Genomic DNA, 19940 nt, shown 5'->3' on the forward strand with positions numbered 1-19940 from the left:
GAGATATTAACACAGCCTTTTTCAAATTGAGACGGTCCGGTGTTTTACGCTCCCGGGTTGACCGTCTCAGTTCAACTCCAGCCTTGGGTGAGTGTTCAGAGTCTGTTGTGACTGGTGGCTAGGTGGCTGACCTGGTGGGAGTGACAATGGCCATTTCAGGGATGAAAGTTCATTTTCATTGAACATGTCAGTGATTGAAAGTCCCAATTCACTGATGACCACTGAGTCCTCTGATGAATAGGGGTACGTTGCTTAGTCGTCGATTGTCTCTTCCTCTGACTGTTCCGGTTCATCTGTGTGCCGCAGCTTTGTCTGATCCATATGTTTCCTGCATGTTTGCCCATTTTTGAGCTTGACTATAAATAGTCTGTTGCCTTCTTTGGCCATGACAGTACAAGCAATCCACTTGGGGACCCTGACCATAATTCAGAAGATATACAGAATCATTTACAGAAATATCGCGTGACACAGCTGCGCGATCTTGATACCCTTGCTGACTTTGTCTTCTATATTCAACATGATTATTCAAGTCAGGGTGTACAAGAGATAGCTTAGTCTTAGGACCTCTCTTCATCATTAGTTCAGCAGGCGAGACCCCGGTAAGCGTGTGTGGTCTTGTCCTGTAACTCAGCAGTCTGCATGACAGGCGGGTCTGCAGTGACCTTTGAGTTACTCACTTCATAATCTGCTTTATGATTTGGGCAGCAAATTCTGCTTGCCCATTGGATGCAGGTTTGAACAGTGCTGACCTTACATGTTTGATACCATTGAGTTTCATGAAATCTTGAATCTCCTGACTGGTGAAGCACGATCCGTTGTCGCTAACAACAATATCAAACAGACCATGTGTCGCGAAAATGACACTGAGATTCTCAATGTTAGCTGTGGATGTGCTGGATGACATGATTATACACTCTATCCACTTCGAATATGCATCCACCACAACTAAAAACATCTTCCCCAGGAAGGGACCTGCAAAGTCTATGTGGATCCAGGACCATGGTTTGGACGGCCAGGACCACAAACTCATCGGCAATTCCGCTGGTGCTTTGCTGAGCTGCATGCAAGTGTTGCACTGATGCACACATGATTCCAGCTCAAAGTCAATTCCCAGCCACCATACATGAGACCTGGCAATGGCTTTCATCATTACAATGCTGGATGTGTGCTATGTAGCTCACATACAAATTTCTCTCCCTTTCTTGGGCATAATAACACGATTGCCCCATGGTATACAATCCAACCGAATCGACAGTTTGTCTTTGCGACGAATGTAAGGTTTGGTCTCCTCACACATTTGTTTGGGTATGGCAGACCAATCACCTTTGAAGATGCAATTCTTCACCACCAATAAAATTGGGTCCTGGCTGGTCCAGGTCTTAACTTGTTGAGCCGCGACAGGGGTTCCTTCACTCTCAAAAGCATCCATAACTAACAATAGGTCCACTGGTTGTGGCGTTTCCACCTCCGGTGTGGGCAATGGTAGATGGCTCAAAGCATCAGCACAATTCTCGGTGCAGGTCTATGCCGAATGACATAATCATAAGCGGATAATGTCAGCGCCCACCAGCAGCAATTTTCCTCCCGAGGAATTCAACCTCTGGTGTCATGAAGATGCACTTCGAGCATTTCAATCTGAGTTCCACTTTGTCCAGACAATGTAGAACCTCTCCCAGGTTGTTCATATATTTCTCGGAGTCACGACCTGTGATCAGGATGTCATCTTGGAACATGACGGTTCTGGGAACGGACTTCAGTAGACTCTCCATGTTCCTCTGAAATATTGCTACAGCCGAGCAAATTCCAAAAGGGCACCTGTGATAAATAAACAATCCTTTATTCGTGTTAATGCAGGTAAGTCTTTTCGATGTCTCGACCAGCTCCTGTATCATGTAGGCCGACGTCAAGTCCAGTTTGGTGAACGACTTCCCCCTGGCTAGCATTGCAAACATGTCATCAGCCTTCGGTAATGGGTACTGATCCTGTTTCGAAACCCTATTGATCGTAGCCTTGTAGTCTCCACAGATGCTGACTGTGCCATCACTTTTCAGCACAGGAACAATGGGGCTGGCCCATTCATTAAATTCAACCGGTGATATGATCCCATCACGCTGGAGTCTGTCCAGTTCAATTTCAATCTTCTCCCTCATCATATACGGAACTGCCCGAGTTTTATGATGGACAGGTCTTGCATCCGAGTCCACGGGAGCTACACCTTGGCTCCCATGAAGTAGCCGATGACTGGTTCGAACAGCGAGGAGAACTTGCTCAGTACTTGGGCACATGTATCTTTCTCCGATGTCAATGCTTTGATTTCGTTCCAATCGCATCCGATTTTTTCAAGCCAGTTCCTGCTGAACAGCATTGGGCCATTGCCTGGGACAATTCATAGCGGTAACTTGTGAATAGCACCCTCATACGACACCTTAATTGTGGCACTGCCAATCACCGTTATGAGTTCTTTGGTGTACGTGCGCAACTTGGCATTGACTGGACTCAGCCTGGGCCTCACAGCCTTAGTATCCCACAGCTTGTCGAATGCCCTCTGGCTCATTATCGATTGACTCACCCCCATGTCCAGTTCCATCAATACCGGCACCCCATTAAATTTCACGTTGATCATTATCGGTTTGCTCTTAGTTAGGAACGAGTACAGTCCATACATTTCCTCCTCTGGTATCTCCGATTGCGTATCCGGATCCACGCTAGTCTGACCATCATCCTCCACGTGGTGTGTCGCAGCACGCTTGCTCATCTGTGGACACTTGCGCTGGAGATGCCCCACTTTCAGACAGCCCTTGCAACTATATTGCTTAATTCGGCACTGCTGGTGCTGCTGATTTTCCCCACAACGCCAACACGGAGAAATCGGATGCGTTCCCGCTGGCGGACTTTGGGCAGCCACAGGTTTCACGTACGCAGTTGGCCAGGCCCTGCCAAATGCCGCACTGCTGAACGGCGAATCAATCATATTTACAGTACTTACCGAGTTTCAATTTTTCACTGATATCTGCTTTCGACTTTCCGTCGTTATGCATGACTGAGCGATCGTGATGGCCCTGTTCAAGTCCAACATCTCCACCGCCAGTAGTTTACGCAGGATCACCTCGTGGTTGATGCTGATTACAGAGAAGTCCCGCAGCATGTCTGCCAACACAGCCCCAAACTTACACGGTCCCGCTAGACCATCTCAGGTCGGCAACGAATTCTGCCGCATTCTGGCCCTCTGAGCGAACGTGCGTGTAAAATCTGTATCTCGAGATGAAGATGCCTTCGTCTGGCTTAAGGTGGTCCTGTACCAGTGTACACAATTCTTCATACGTCTTCTCTGTTGGACTCACAGGCAGGAGTAGATTCTTTATCAGACCATAAATTTTTGGACCACAAACCGTGAGGAACACCGCCCGGCGCCGATCTGCGTCGCCGACCTCCTCCATTTTTTTGGCCACAAAGAGCTGGCTCAAACGGCTCACAAAGTCTGTCCAATCTTCTCCTTCCATGAATCGCTCCAATGAGCAATTGTGCTCATTTTTGCATGCAAAGTTTCTTGTTGCCTCGTCACCAAATGTTGTGCATGCAATAACTGTCAGACTGAGTACTGTTTAACTCCAAGAGGTATGACCTTGGCTCTGTTTTATTAAGGCGCAAAGTGCTTAATATACAAAACGGCTGGCCTTTTATACTTGGGCTGCACACACGTGCGTGCAGCCCAATGGCCTCCAACAGTAATGCCATCTAGTGGCTAATGATTTCAAAAGTACATACAAGACAGTTTTAAAGGACATTTAAGGACATTTTAAAAGATGGGGGCTATACTATGTCAGTCATTCCTCCTGGCTGCTATAGTAATATGGCGTAGAGCTGCAAGAAGGCTCATTGATGATCATTTTTAATGTAATTGAAGAGGTCGCAGACGTATGAGGAGGAGGCCTTACCACCCGCGAGTTTACAGGGAACAGCGCTTATACCTGCAGCTCTCTGAGGCACAGTGTGTTAGAAGGCTGCGCTTCCAAAAAGAGGTGCTGACAATGATAAGCCAGCTCATAAAGGCAGAGCTACAGCCTACCTACAGCAACAGGACTGCACTGCCCGTCGAGGTGACGGTGACTGTGGCACTTGCCGTTTATGTCTCCGGCTCCTTTCAGGCATCAGCGGGGAACATATCCTCCATCTCGCAGCACACTACACATTGCTGCATTCGCCAGGTGACTACTGCATTGTATGCATGCAGGATGGACTTCACAAACTTCCAGTGACCAAGGGGGCCCAGAATGAGAGGGCTGTAGGTTTTGGACGATTTTCTGGCTTCTCCAAGGTTCAGGGTGCCATTGACTGTATACACATTGCCCTGTGAGCAGCTTTACTCAATCCAGAGGTTTACTGAAACCAAAAGGGATTCCATTCCATGAACATACAGATCGTCTGCGACCATACTCAGCACATCATGGCAGTCAATGCCCAATATCCAGGGAGCATCCACGATGCTTTTATTTTGCGTGAGAGCACTGTCTCAGGCCTGTTCCTGCATCAACCACAAAGCCAGAGCTAAATGCTGGGGACAAAGGTTATGGCCTTGCCACCTGGCTCATGACTCCCATCCAGAACCCTCAGATAGAAGCCGAGCATCGCTATAATGAGAGCAATGCAGCCACACGTAACGTCATTGAACAGACAATTGGTGTGCTCAAGTAGTACTTCCAATGCCTGGACCACTCTGGAGGCTGCCTACAATACTCCCCTCATCAGGTCAGAGTTCATTGTGGTGTGCTGCATGCTACACAACTTAGCCATCATAAGGGGACAGGATTTGCCAATGGGGACTGCAGGATCACCTCAGGAGAAAGAGGAGAAGCAGGAGGAGGAAGACGAGAAAGAGGAGAAGCAGGAGGAGGAAGACGAGGAAGAGGAGCCTGGCGAGGAACCCATACCACCACTACCACAACCTCCACAATCACAGGGGAGGCCTCGTGGAGCTTTCGCCACTGCAAAAACCTTACGTCAGCAGCTCATAATTGAACACTTTCTTGAAGAGTGAACGGCACGTTTGACCGTTGCCTGGCCACTCTATCCCACCATGTTGACTATTCCCCCTCTTATTCTGCAAATGAGACACGACACAAGAATAGTTAAAGAATGTATTAAACGTTGTAAACTTTGTGAACTTTGTAAATGTAATTGTGAAACTTTAATAAAATTTGTTAATCATTGTGAACTTTTATAACTTTCTGATCAGAATTGGGAAACTTTGAAAACTTTAATAAAATAACAACAACAACAACAAAACAACAACCCCTGCCCCACTGTCTTTTTACCACCGGCTCTTCGCACCCCCCCCCCCCCCCCACCATTACCCTTAGTTCCCCCCCTCACCTGATGCCTCTACCCAAAGTGGCACCAAGAGTTCGTGCAGCGAGGCGGCCAGAGTCCTGCTGAATTGGGGGGAGAGACATTGGAGACATCGCCTGGGGAAACATTGGATCAGCTCGTGGCATGGAAGGCCCAGCTTCTGACTGGCGAGCCTCTTGTTCGGCGTCACTGGTCACAGGTGGTGTCTGGCTGTCACACTGGAGACTCCAGTGTAACTGGTGGGGGCAGATGCACTCGACACCAGCCTCGTATGGGCATTGATGGCCTCGCAGGCTTCATGGCTCACACCGACAATCTGTGAAACTACCTCCGTTATGGTCGCAGTGAGTTTCTCAATGCTCGCGGGAATCCTCCCCAGGACATCAAGGAGCTGACGGGTGAGCTGGATGTTCTCGCTGGACAGTCCCACCATGTCCAGTTCCACGTCTGCCTCTCTGTCAGCAGACCGACTTTGCCGACTCACCCTGCGGAGAGATGGAATACAGCATTCGACCGCAGAACTGCGTTGCTGCACACCACTAGTCCCAGGAGCCTCGGAAATCTCAAAGCCCGAGAATGTAAAATCATCCTCGGCGAGATGTTTGCCGGTTGCAAAAGAGGTGTCGAGTGCATCTGCCCCACAACGCACCCCCCCCCCAACCCGGAGTAGGCGGCTCTGTCAGCTCCACTTCCTCATATTCCTTCTCATCCCCCACATGATGGCCTGAGGTGGAGGTTTGATCCGAGGATTCGGCGCCTGCGAATGGTCATCTCGAAGTAGAAAGCAACAGACGAGTGGTTAGCAGCAGGGGATGGGGCAGGGTGACATGAAGACGGTCACATAGCACAGGCTCATTTGAAGGACCACTGCTACTCCATTATATGTAGTCCAGAGAAACTGCATGACATTGCCCCAACCCTAGTCTACAGGCACTGCATCACATTGCCCCAACACTAGTCCATAGGCACTGCATAAAATCCTCGAAATTTACAGGACAGAAGGAGGCCACTTCGGCCTATTGTGTCCAAGCTGGCCAACAAAGAGCTATCCAGCCGAATCTACTTTCCAGCTCTAGGTCTGTAGTCCTGTAGGTTACAACACTTCAAATACACATCCAAGTACTTTTTAAATGTGGTGAGGGTTTCTGCCTCTACCACCCTTTCAGGCAGTGAGTTCCAGACCCCCATCATCCTCTGGGTGAAGACATTTCCTCTCAAATCAAGTCTAAATCTTCTACCAATTACTTTAAATCTATGCCCCTTGGTTGGTGATCATTCTGCAAAGGGAAATTGGTCCATCCTATCCACTCTATCTAGGCCCCTCATAATTTTATACACCTCAATAAGGTCTCCCTTCAGCCTCCTCTGTTCCAAGGAAAACAAACCCAGCCTATCCAATAGGCGCACACCAGCTGGATGTTTAGGGAGTGCTATCCCTTTCGGTTCCTGAATACCTCTGCATTGTGGAATGATGCTCACAAGGCCACATGTGTGCAGTCAATGGCTCGCTGAACTCTCGGGAAGCCTGCAATTCTGCCCAACCCTAATGCCCGCTCATTCTGGATGTCTCTGCTCATTGGGAGCTTTCTGAAGTCCATTCTGCGGGCATACAGAGCCTTTGTGATGTGCCGAATGCAGCGATGTATAGCATATTGAGAGATGCTGCATATGTCTCCTGCTGCTACCTGCAAGGAGCAGGAGGCATAGATGGCCACTGCCACAGTTACCTTCACTGCGATGGGCAGCGCAGTCCTGTTGGCACTGGAAGACTGTAGGTCTGCCTGTACAAAATGGCGTACCTCTGTCAGCACCCGCTTTCTGAAGCACAGCCTTCCCACACACTGCTCCTCAGAGAGCTGGAGGTATGAACGTTGGTGCCCATAAACCCGTGGGGGTAAGCCCTCCTCCCCAAATGTCTTTGGCTTCTCCTCATCCGTAGTCCGACATGGTCAAGAGCCCTTCTTCTAACTTGATGCCGCCTGGCAATAGCATGGAGCATGATACATTGGTGAACTAGTAATGTCCCCATTAAATTATCTCACTGAAGTTGTAAGGAGACTGTAATGGCAGATAAAACTGCCGCTTTCTAGTCGGAGCATGACACAGCTCATAATGGACCAGTTCTCCTAAATGGAGGAAACTGAGGGATGAAGTTAATACTGGACATGCTATGTGCATCCATAAAGGCACAACCCCGGTGAACGTTGGAATGATACACAAGACACCAATGACAAAGGATCAAAAATACAGTTTACTGCAACAAAGTAACAAAAACATCCCCCACAAAAAGAAAACCATAAAATAGCCAACGTTATGTTGCAGGGCACTGAACTACAATGACGTGCATTAAATTAAATAAACTATTTACATATGCAATCAACAAATATCAGGGCATCTGCACAATTTTATCCTGCACATTATTCTGACTTATTTAATGCCGGGATTTTCGGAGGGGACACATAAACTTCCTTGTGTAATGCCTGATTTTGCGCTCCTGTTCATGGAACCTCATTTTTTGCTGAATTGTGCAGACTAAGGTGCAAACTTTTCCCAGGCAGTGTCAGAACTACCTGGCCACCATTACTGCCCCGAAATCTCAAAAGCCAAAATTCCAGCCCGATCAACTTACATACATTAAAACAAGGAAAAGTAGCTACTTTGGGCTGACTGCTGAGTATCAGTTAAAGTGGGGATAGGTTTATCTATTAACTATAATTAAATTGTATAACTATGCTTTACAACTTTGACTTCACAAAAGTATTTGCATATTCAGGAAAGACTGTTTTTTCCCCACCTTTTTATTCATTTCCTTCATCGCAGAATAAAAAAGTGCAGCACAAAAGGTCACAAACACAACACAGAAGAATGGCTTCCAGATTTTCTCCAGCTCACATACACATCATTGTAATTTTGGTCTCCACCGTTGTCTACTCTCAGGTTCAGGATTCTCAGTCTGACTCACGTAAGTGCAACTTTAAATTTTAAAGTATAAGAAAAAAAATGCCTCAAGATCAATTAAAAATTCTCGCCATCATGTTCAAATCCCTTAATGACCTTGCCCTTCTTTATCACTGTAACCTTTTCCATGTTGTAAGATTAGGATCACAGGTCGCACATAGATCCCCAAAGGGTCTTAGTAGTTATAAGACATTTTATTAAGCGAGTTCAAATATTGTCAAACACAACACATAATCAGGAGAGACACAGTGGACACGTAGCTTATATTATTCCCAATCGGACAGACGACCAGTGGTACAAACAGTTCTTATCTTCACTGTCTGCGCTGAAAAGCACTTTAGCCATCCCTTTTAATGTCTTTTTAGCTGTGGGGAACATGATGGACAGGACCATTTAACTGATAAGGGCTCTTACCAAACCGGGGTGCCCAATGGCCTTTCGAGTTCTTTATCTCCACTCTGAGGTGAAACCCTCCCCTTCACATGCCTTTGCTGTTTATACTTTCTGAAAATCCATCCTCTCGAGGTTGGAGTCAGACATGCCATTCTTGGCCTTCCGATGGTTGGAGCTGCCTGTTATCAGTTATTTATATTCACGCTGTTCAGGTCACTTTAGCTAACGTACCATGCAATGAATCTTTTAATTCTAACATTAGTCTGAAGAGTTTTTGGACTTAAGTTATTTCTTCCAATTCACAATTTCTTACATTCCCCACTTTGAGAAGGAAATATCCTTGTTGACGTCTCACAACCAGTTTTTGACTGCTCTAGCTATAACCAAGTTATTTGTTTTTGATTTCTCCACTTGCAGGGAGACTCAGAAATGAAGTTTTCCCCTTTCTTACAGTCCAATTCTGCCCCACCTGGGGTATCCTCTTTTTTTGTATCTTTCCTCGACGTTGCTTCGGATCTGCTCTTTAGTGCTGGTTAGTCATAGACATTGGCTTATGCGTCAAAGTTTTGCTACACAGGGTACATATATTAAATACACTATCATTACAAGTTGGAGAACTACCAGAGCGTGTGAAATAATACGAAACCAAGGATATGCTGATGTATTAAGCCCAATGGGACAGGTCCTGTTAGACCCATAAAGCATGGTAGTTGCAGTAGTAGTGACACAGGAGGCACCACTAAAGCTACCTCATTCTGGATTAGTACTGGCTTTTCCCATGCTCTGTTACCTACAAGGCACAATTACAGTTAAAGTTATAATTCAGTCTCACAATCCCTAGTACGTCGACTATGTACATACATTTCAAGCAACAATGATGCAGACAAAGAAAACATTTTAAAGAAAGCTGAAGTTTAACATCCAATCAACAAGTCATGGACTTAAAAAAGATTCTCCAGATTTCACCTTTACTCGTATCCATCTTGTGAATAATTCTTTCTTAATATATTTCTCCCTAACCTTCAATTGACCCAATCCAAATTCCATGCAACTCCACACTTCAACTTCAATTTCAATCCCTCCAACAGGATACCAGTGTGTTTAACTCTCATCTGATTATTTCATTAATTAGATAGTTTCTCGATGGGGTATGTGTCATTGCTTTAAAAATGGTCTCACTTCCTGAGCCACATTAACCATTTCGTGTCTTGCTGTTGTCAAGTAACTGAGCATGTCTGAGACCCGTTCTTCAGTGCAAATTCATTGAAGAATTGCAGGGCTTTCAGTGATCCTATCAAAAGATTTTTGTCTGCACATCTTTGCTTATCTCCCACTGCATGATCCCGATATCTTGGGTAGTGGCCAGGCTACCGATACAGTTTTCATAAAAGGTACATAGGCAAGGACACAAATGTCTCCAAGAGAGTGCTATCAGTTTACTATTCATAACTACAGTTTCCTGACTTTCACTGGAATATTAGGAAAATTCAATTCTCCTGTTTCTATCTTACACCCTCAATCACTTCCTTGCTCCATTCCATTAATTACCATTCATATCCCATTCATGATACCTGGAGGAGCTTTACTGTCTAGTACAATATTAAAGATAGAAGGGTTAAAATTCAGTTGCTAACACCTGCTGATAATGTCGGTGCCGGAGCTAACTGGGAGTTAGACGGTTGGGAGTGGCACTGGGTGTTGTTCACGCCTGACACAAAATTCGGTGGTCATTTTTTAAAAGCATTAAAATTTTACGTCCCGCCGGTTATTGCCTTGGAAATCATAACATCAGTACGCGTGAAACACCTCCTTGGTGCCTCTATTGCGATATTTAGTTTGCACGGCTGCCGTATCTAGGGCGGCCATACAACTTTTAAAAAGTGGTGGTTAAACAGTGGAACTCGGGCAGAATTGGCTCGAGAGCAAGGTAAGTTTTTTTCTTTATTTATTTCTTCATTTTTTCATTAGTTCTAAAAGCGGGGAAGTTTGTGTGTGGGTCGGAGAAGTTTGAGGGTATTTTTCTTTCTTCCCTTTTTTTCCTGGTTTTCAGCCAGCATGGCGGCAGCATCCCAATGCGAAATTCAATAGGCCTCTTGAGCTCCCGCCCGAGCATTATTGTGCAACGCCACTTTTTAGCACTGCTCGCTCATCTTGGCTGTAAAACTGAATTTGGCAGTTGAAGCCTGCACCTAACACCTGGTGGTAAAATCAGCACATAGAAACTTAGAAACATAGAAAATAGGTGCAGGAGTAGGCCATTCGGCCCTTTGAGCCTGCACCACTATTCAATAAGATCATGGCTGATCATTTCCTCAGTACCCCTTTCCTGCTTTCTCTCCATACCCCTCGATCCCCTTAGCTGTAAGGGCCATATCAACTCCCTCTGCAATACATCCAATGAACTGGCATCAACCCCAAATCTCTGCGGCAGGGAATTCCACAGGTTAACAACTCTCTGAGTGAAGAAGTTTCTCCTCATCTCAGTCCTAAATGGCATACCCCTTATCCTAAGACTGTGTCCCCTGGTTCTGGACTTCCCCAACATCGGGAACATTCTACCCGCATCTAACCTGTCCCGTCCTGTCAGAATCTTATATGTTTCTATGAGATCCACTCTCATCCTTCTAAACTCCACTGCATAAAGGCCCAGTTGATCCGGCCTCTCCTCATATGTCAGTCTTGCCATCCTGGGAATCAGTCTGGTGAACCTTCGCTGCACTCCCTCAATAGCAAGAACGTCCTTCCTCAGATTAGGAGACCAAAACTGAACACAATATTCCAGGTGAGGCCTCACCAAGACCCTGTACAACTGCAGTAAGACCTCCTGCTCCTATACTCAAATCCCCTAGTTATGAAGGCCAACATACCATTTGCCTTTTTCACTGCCTGCTGTACCTGTATGCCAACTTTCAATGACTGGTGAACTATGACACCCAGGTCTTGTTGCACCTTCCCCTTTCCTAATCTGCCGCCATTCAGATAATATTCTGCCTTCGTGTTTTTGCCCCCAAAATGGATAACCTCACATTGATCCACATTATACTGCATCTGCCATGCATTTGCCCACTCACCTAACCTGTCCAAATCACCCTGCAGCCTACTAGCGTCCCCATTACACCTCACACCACCACCCAGTTTAGTGTCATCTGCAAACTTGGAGATATTACACTCAATTCCTTCATCCAAATCATTTGTATATTGTAAAGAGCTGGGGTCCCAGCACTGAGCCCTGTGGCACTCCACTAGTCACTGCCTGCCATTCTGAAAAGGACCTGTTTATCCCGACTCTCAGCTTCCTGTCTGCCAACCAGTTCTCTATCCACGTCAGTATATTACCCCCAATACCATGTGCTTTGATTTTGTACACCAGTCTCTTGTGTGGGACCTTGTCAAAAGCCTTTTGAAAGTCCAGATACACCACATCCACTGGTTCTCCCTTGTCCACTCTACCAGTTACATCCTCAAAAAATTCCAGAAGATTTATCAAGTATGATTTTCCCTTCATAAATCCATGCTGACTTGGACTGATCCTGTTACTGCTTTCCACATGCGCTGTTATTTCATCCTTAATAATTGATTACAACATTTTCCCCACTACTATTTTCAGGCTAACCGGTCTATAATTACCCGCTTTCTCTCTCCCTCCCTTTTTAAAAGTGGTGTTACATTAGCTACCCTCCAGTCCATAGGAACTGATCCAGAGTCGATAGACTGTTGGAAAATGATCATCAATGCATCCACTATTTCTAAGGCCACTTCCTTAAGTACTCTGGGATGCAGACTATCACGCCCCGGGAATTTATCGACCTTCAATCCCATCAATTTCCCTAACGCAATTTCCCACCTAATAAGGATATCCTTCAGTTCCTCCTTCTCACTAGACCCACTGTCCCCTGGTACTTCCGGAAGGTTATTTGTGTCTTCCTTCGTGAAGACAGAACCAAAGTACTTGTTCAATTGGTCTGAATTTCTTTGTTCCCCATTATAAATTCACCTGAATCCGACTGCAAGGGACCTACGTTTGTCTTCACATATCTATAGAAGCTTTTGCAGTCAGTTTTTATGTTCCCAGCAAGCTTCTTCTCATACTCTATTTTCCACCTCTTAATTAAACCCTTTGTCCTCCTCTGCTGAATTCTAAATTTCTCCCAGTCCTCAGGTTTGCTGCTTTTTCTGGCCAATTTATATGCCTTTTCCTTGGATTTAATACTATCCTTAATTTCCCTTGTTAGCCACGGTTGAGCCAGCTTCCCCATTTTATTTTTATTCCAGACAGGGATGTACATTTGCTGAAGTTCAGCCATGTGATCTTTAAATGTTTGCCATTACCTATCCACCGTCAACCCTTTAAGTAACATTTGCCAGTCTATTCGAGCCAATTCACGCCTCAAACCATCGAAGTTACCTTTCCTTAAGTTCAAGACCCTAGTTTCTGAATTAACTGTGTCACTCTCCATCTTAATAAAGAATTCTACCATGTTATGGTCACTCTTCCCCAAGGGACCTCGCACAACAAGATTGCTAATTAGTCCTTTCTCATTACACATCACCCAGTCTAGGATGGCCAGCTCCATAGTTGGTTCCTCGATATATTGGTCAAGAAAACCATCCCATATACACTCCAGGAAATCCTCCTCCACTGCATTGCTACTAGTTTGGCTAGCCTAATCAATATGTAGATTAAAGTCGCCCATGATAACTGCTGTACCTTTATTGCATGCATCCCTAAGTTCTTGTTTGATGCTGTCCCCAACCTTACTACTATTGTTTGGTGGTCTGTACACAATCCCACTAACGTTTTCTGCCCCTTGGTATTCCGTAGCTCCACCCATACCGATTCAACATCATCCAGGCTAATGTCCTTTCTTACTATTGCATTAATTTCCTCTTTAACCAGCAATGCCACCCCTCCTCCTTTTCCTTTCTGTCTATTCTTCTTAAATGTTGAATACCCCTGGATGTTGAATTCCCAGCCTTGGTCACCCTGGAGCCATGTCTCCGTGATGCCAATTACATCATACCCATTAACTGCTATCTGCGCAGTTAATTCATCCACCTTATTCCGAATACTCCTCGCATTGAGGCACAGAGCCTTCAGGCTTGTCTTTCTAACACACTTTGCCCTTTTAGAATTTTGGTGTAATGTGGCACTTTTTGCTTTTTGCCTTAGGTTTCTCTGCCCTCCACTTTTACTTTTCTTCTTTCTATCTTTTGCTTCTGCCCCCATTCTACTTCCCTCAGTCTCCCTGCATAGGTTCCCATCCCCCTGCCATATTAGTTTAACTCCTCCCCAACAGCACTAGCAAACACTTCCCCTAGGACATTGGTTCCAGTCCTGCCCAGGTGCAGACCATCCTGTTTGTACTGGTCCCACCTCCCCTTGTGCACCACTCCTCAAGCCACGTATTTAATCTAACTATCCTGCTCCCTCTACTCTGATTAGCACGTGGCACTGGTAACAATCCTGAGATTACTACTTTTGAGGTCCTACTTTTTAATTTAGCTCCTAGCTCCCTAAATTCGTCTCATAAGACCTCATCCTGTTTTTTTACCTATATCGTTGGTACCTATATGCACCACGACAACTAGCTGTTCACCCTCCCTTTTCAGAATGCCCTGCACCTGCTCCAAGGCATTCTTGACCCTTGCATCAGGGAGGCAACATACCATCCTGGAGTCTTGGTTGCGTCCGCAGAAACGCCTATCTATTCCCCTTACAATTGAATCCCCTATCATTATAGCTCTCCCACCCTTTTTCCTGCCCTCCTGTGCAGCCGAGACACCCACGGTACCATGAACTTGGCTGCTGCTGCCCTCCCCTGATGAGTCATCCCCCTCAACAGCACTCAGGCAGTGACACCGCCTCAAAAATGGCAGAACTGAATTTCGACACCAAAAAAACATAGATCAAATATTCCTACTTGCTCCAAGTCATTAACTTATTTTTTTTAATTCTTTATAACCTGTTACATTTTATTTTCCTTCTGACACATTCACTTATAATTAAAAAACTTAAATAAATAATGTCCAATTTCTTTAAAATTTAATTCAGCAAAGTTGTTTAGTGAACCAAAAAGAAACAGCTGTCAGTGGAAAGGGTTAACTCCTTTGCGGGTTTGTAAGATGGCGGAACAAATATTGTCAGATGCATGCAATTGCCTCCCTTTACATAATTTTAAAAAAAAACTTTCCCAATAGAAACATTTGTCCCAAGTCTTTGTACCTTCAAAACTTGTTTAGGAATTAAAAATCCGTTAAAATAGCAGAAGTCATTTGTAAAGATGTCATTATTAGCTTTAAATAAAAATTTCTCATCGGGGAAGATAGTATTTTAGATTAAACTTCAATTGTTTCCAAACTTCCAATTCAAATACTGTCAATTATTTTTTTAAATGTGAGAATCTCTTGTACGGAACTAGAAACTCACATAATTTAAAATAATCAGAATTTCACTGTGATCACAATGTAAGTCGGGTTTTTACAATTGAATAAACAACATACATTCTACACAAAAGGAAAACGAGGGCGGAGCTTCCCTCAGCTTACATTCATACAGTCTTTTTTTTAGAAAAGGGACATTACATTTAAGAATTCGATGCTTTTTAAACGTTAAAATTGATTGAAAACCAGACCATGTATTTTTAATTTAAACTATATAAGACAACAGCAATTTTAAAAATGTAATCCAACTAAAACAAAGTACCAGCAACTGTGACTTCAAGGCCGAAGCTTATCTTTTTTCATAGCTCCGTAAATTATAGTCAAAACAATCTGGGAAACTGCCACACTTTAACACATTTTCACATAAACTACATACATTCCACTCAGCAAATCTTGTAGTTTATTTCTCTCAACAAAAAAGCTAACACTTCCGTGCCTGATCCATTTTCTATCCATGGCCTACTGCTGCTCCTACTTCTTTCATTCTTATGTTCAACCTCTGTGAACTAGTTCCTGACATGGTCGTGCCGTATCCATTTTCGTCTCAGCAAATTATTTCTAATTCCCAGTTTTTTTTCCTTCCTTTGCTGAATTTTCAGATGGGTTAACATGCAGTTTAGATCTTTTCCGCTCGTTATCTCCAAAACCTTCTCCTGCCTCCTAGCATCTCCTTGTTTGGATCATTGTTGATTTGTGTCTAATTGAACTTCTCTGAAGTGCCCTGGGATGTTTTTTTCTAAGTTTAAGGTGCTATGTAAATACAAAGTTGTTGTTCAGGATACAGCGCCAGCCAATCTGCTGTGCACAGATGCTTCCACACGGTGGCAGTGTGCGGCTGATGTGCTCAACAACCTAACCGAGTGCCATTTCTAGTGTTTGTCCAGTGGATGACATATATTAGGGCGGCGTGCCTCTGTGTATTTTTGAGAACCTTTTGGGTTTGAGGTGCTCTTCGTATCTTTGGAATTATCTACCCCAGAGGGCTGTAGATGCTCAGTCGTTGAGTATATTTAAGACTGAGATGAATAGATTTTTGGATACAAAGGAAATCAAGGGATATGGGGAGAGGGCGGGAAAGTGGAGTTGAGGTCGAACATCAGCCATGATCTTATTGAATTGCAGAGTAGGCTCGAGGGGCCGCATGGCCTACTCCTGCTCCTAATTCTTAAGTTCTTGCGTTCAAGCTCTGTGAACTAGCTACTGATATGGCCCAACTACTGGCTTTCTACTTCCCCAGCTGTAGAAAAATATTGGCCATTCCATAGTGTGTTACCTACTTGATATATTGGACCATGGGATTTAACAAAATACCTCATAAAATGTAGAATTGTAATTGACTTTCAATGAGAATACCTTTACATGCCAGTGCTGCTTGTTATTCAACTGTGTTCGAAGTGATCCAAAACTTTAAATTGAGTGATCTTATTATTCAACCCTATCACTAATGTCCTATGTTGTGCTTTTTCTTTCCAAGAATGTAAGGTTACAAGCCCGTGTACAATTGTTCAGGGTGCTGCTGGAATGCCTGGAATACCAGGAATACCAGGAACAAATGGGATTCCTGGATCTAAAGGAGATGGAGGGGGTCTTGGTTTGAAAGGTATGATATATATGCTCACCCGCTCCCAACTTTTCATGAAGAGTTTCCCTGTAATGACTACCTGCAGTGATTGGTTATCAAAGTGAACACTAATAACACTGACTTACCATTCAAAATTCCGATTAAGATGAATGAATAATTAAGCAATTGAGGGGTGAATGTCCAGGAGACTAGGAGAATCGTTTCTTTGGGAGTAGTGACATGGAATTTTTAAACCACCTTAAACCATCACTCCGTCCACCACCGGTGCACTGTAGCTCCAGCGTGTATTATCTACAAGATGCATTGCAGCAACTCACTAAGGCTTCTTCAGCAGCACCTCCCAAACCCCCGACCTCTACCATCTAGAAGGACAAGGGCAGCAGGCACATGGCAACACCACCACCTCCAAGTTCCCCTCCAAATTACACACCACCCTGACTTGAAAATATATCAGCCATTCCTTCATCTTCGCTGGGTTAAAATCCTGGAACTCCCTCTTTAACTGCACTGTGGGAGTACCTTCATCTTCTCAAAGGCAATTAGGGATGGACAATAAATGTTGGCCTTGCCAGCAATGCCCACATTCCATGAATGAATTTAAAAAAATGTCCAGCTGAATGACTGGAACAGGGAGATAGAGTTTTGGTTTAATGTCTCATCTAAAGGAGAACATTCCTTATAATGCAGCACTCTCAGTTCTGGGGCTTTTTTGCTAATTCTATTTTGGAATAAGCTCAGAAAGTTTCAGAAAACCATACAGAAAGGAGCAAAGAAAGTGTCAGCTTGGCTCAACAGGTAGCACTTTCAGCTCTAAGTCACAGGCTATCGGTTCCAGCTCCATTCCACAATGTAAACATATAATAAACGCTGCACTCCAATGTAATACTGAGGAAGTGTTGGATTGTAAGAGGTGCTGTTCTTCAAATTAGACGGTATTAGCCTGCCTGTTTCAGTCGTTCAGATAGGTGATAAAGATCCCATTCCAATATTTGAAGATGAACAAAGTTCTCCTCAGCAGATTAACTGGTCATTCATTTCATTTCTAGTTGTGAGATATTGCTGTGTCCAAAATGACTGCTGCAATTACCTGTAACACCATCGTAATAACCATTTATTCAATGGGAGGCACTATGGGATGTGTCCAAGAAATATGATTACGTTCTATAAATGAATGTCTTTCAATACTTCGAACAAAAGAATTAGGAGCAGGAGTAGGCCATTCGGCACCCTCTGAGTGAAGAAATTTCTCCTCATCTCAGTCCTAAATGACCAATCCCTTATTCTGAGACTGTGACCCCTGGTTCTAGACTCCCTAGCCAGGGGAAATATCCTTTCTGCATCTACCCAGTCAAGCACTGTAAGAATTTTGTATGTTTCAAGAATTTGGACTTCATCTACTTCAAGTCTGAGTTTTGGATTTTAAGAATTCAATCTCTTCAGATCCATAAACAGAAGAATTGGAACAATCAAGTTTCATAAGAACAAAAGAACATAAGAAATAGGAACAGGAGTAGGCCATTTAGCCCCTCATGTCTGTTCTGCCATTAATAAGATCATGGCTGATCTGATCTTGGCCACAACGCCACATTCCTATACGCTCCTCATAATCTTTGACTTCCCTACAGTTCAAAATTCTGTCTATCTCCACCTTAAATATATTCAAAGACCCAGCCTCCACAGCTCTCTGGGATAGAGAATTACAAAGATTCATGACCCTCGGAGAGAAAAAAATCCTCCTCATGTCCATTGTAAATGGGCGATCCCTATTTCTAGATTCCCCCATAAGGGGAAACATCCTCTCTGCATCTACCCTGTCAAAACCCCGTAGAATCTTATATGTTACAATAAGATTACCTCTCATTCTTCTAAACTTCAATGAATATAGGCCCAACCTGCTCAATCTTTCTTCATAAGACAAACCCTTCATCTCAGAAATCAACCTAGTGAACCTTCTCTGAACGGCCTCAAATGAAATTATATTCCTCCTAAAGTAAGGAGACCAAAACTGTATGTGGTACTCCAGGTGCGGTCTCACCAATGCCCTGTACAGTTGTAGCAAGACTTCCCTAATTTTATACTTATTCCCCCTTGCAATAAAGACCAACATTAAATTTCCCTTCCTAACTACTTGCTGTACTGAATGCTAACTTTTTGTGTTTCATGTACAAGGACCCCCAAATCCCTCTGTACTGCGGCATTTTGTAGTCTCTCTATATTTAAGTAATAATTTGCTTTTTTATTCTTTCTACCAAAATGGATAAACTCACATTTACTCCATCTGCCAATTCTTTTCCCACTCACTTAACCTATCCATATCCCTTTGCCGATTCTTGGTGTCCTCCTCACAATTTGCTTTCCCACCTATCTTTGTATAATCTACAAATTTGGCTGCATTACACTCGGTCCCTTCATCAAAGTCATTAATATAGAATGCAAATATTGAGGCCTCATCACTAATCCCCACTAGTTACAGTTTGCCAACCTGAAAATGACCTCGTGAGCTCTTATCTTGTGCAGTAACCTTTTATCGAATGCCTTCTGGAAATCCAAATACACTACATCTACTGGTTCCATTTTATCCACCCTGCTCGTTAAATCCTCAAAGAAGTAAATTTGTCAAACATTTTTCATTCTAAAGCTTGGCTGTAAAGTGCTTTGGGACGTCCTGAGTTTGTAAAAGACCCTTTACAAATACAAGCTCTGACTTCCTAAAGTCAGTCCTCATTCCTAATTAACCATTAGATTGTACGTTATCTACAGAGGTTGGAATGAATGGACCTCAATTCAATCAATAGTAGATCATATTAGATTATAGTGTAGCTTTCAAGAGACTTCAGGTGGGTTTCCAAATGAAATATATCAATATGTACAATAAAGAATGAAATGTGTAGCTTTTCAAAAACTGTATAACTGTGGGTGAGTAATTGAGAGGCAAGTAAAACTGGTTTTCATCTCAACAAAGGAGGGGAAAATTACATTTTTCTTCCTGGCAGTTCTATGTTAAGTGCTTAAAATATTTTGAAATGTAGCTACAGATCTGACATTACATTGAATAGACAACATTTCAGATTTCTGAATGTCTCAGTTTCACAAATGTCAACATGTGTTTTAACATTTGTCACAGGAGATGAGGGTGATCCAGGGATACCTGGGAAAGCTGGGCCAAAGGGGGACAGAGGTAAATATTTCAAGAAAATCCTTTTTTCAATAAATGCTGAGT

General features: G+C 43.8%; 1 protein-coding gene across 1 annotated transcript in view; it reads left to right on the forward strand.

Moving 5' to 3' along the window:
* Window positions 1-19940, forward strand: part of LOC139279587 (ficolin-2-like) — a 122659-nt gene that overhangs the window by 83060 nt on the left and 19659 nt on the right. Inside the window, exons 2-4 of the mRNA XM_070898708.1 lie at window positions 8284-8308; window positions 16613-16738; window positions 19845-19898. Of these exons, the coding sequence (XP_070754809.1) occupies window positions 8284-8308; window positions 16613-16738; window positions 19845-19898 (205 nt within the window). The remainder of the gene's footprint in view (window positions 1-8283; window positions 8309-16612; window positions 16739-19844; window positions 19899-19940) is intronic.

The sequence above is a fragment of the Pristiophorus japonicus genome, chromosome 14, assembly GCF_044704955.1.
Source record: "Pristiophorus japonicus isolate sPriJap1 chromosome 14, sPriJap1.hap1, whole genome shotgun sequence".
Classification (NCBI taxonomy): domain Eukaryota; kingdom Metazoa; phylum Chordata; class Chondrichthyes; family Pristiophoridae; genus Pristiophorus; species Pristiophorus japonicus.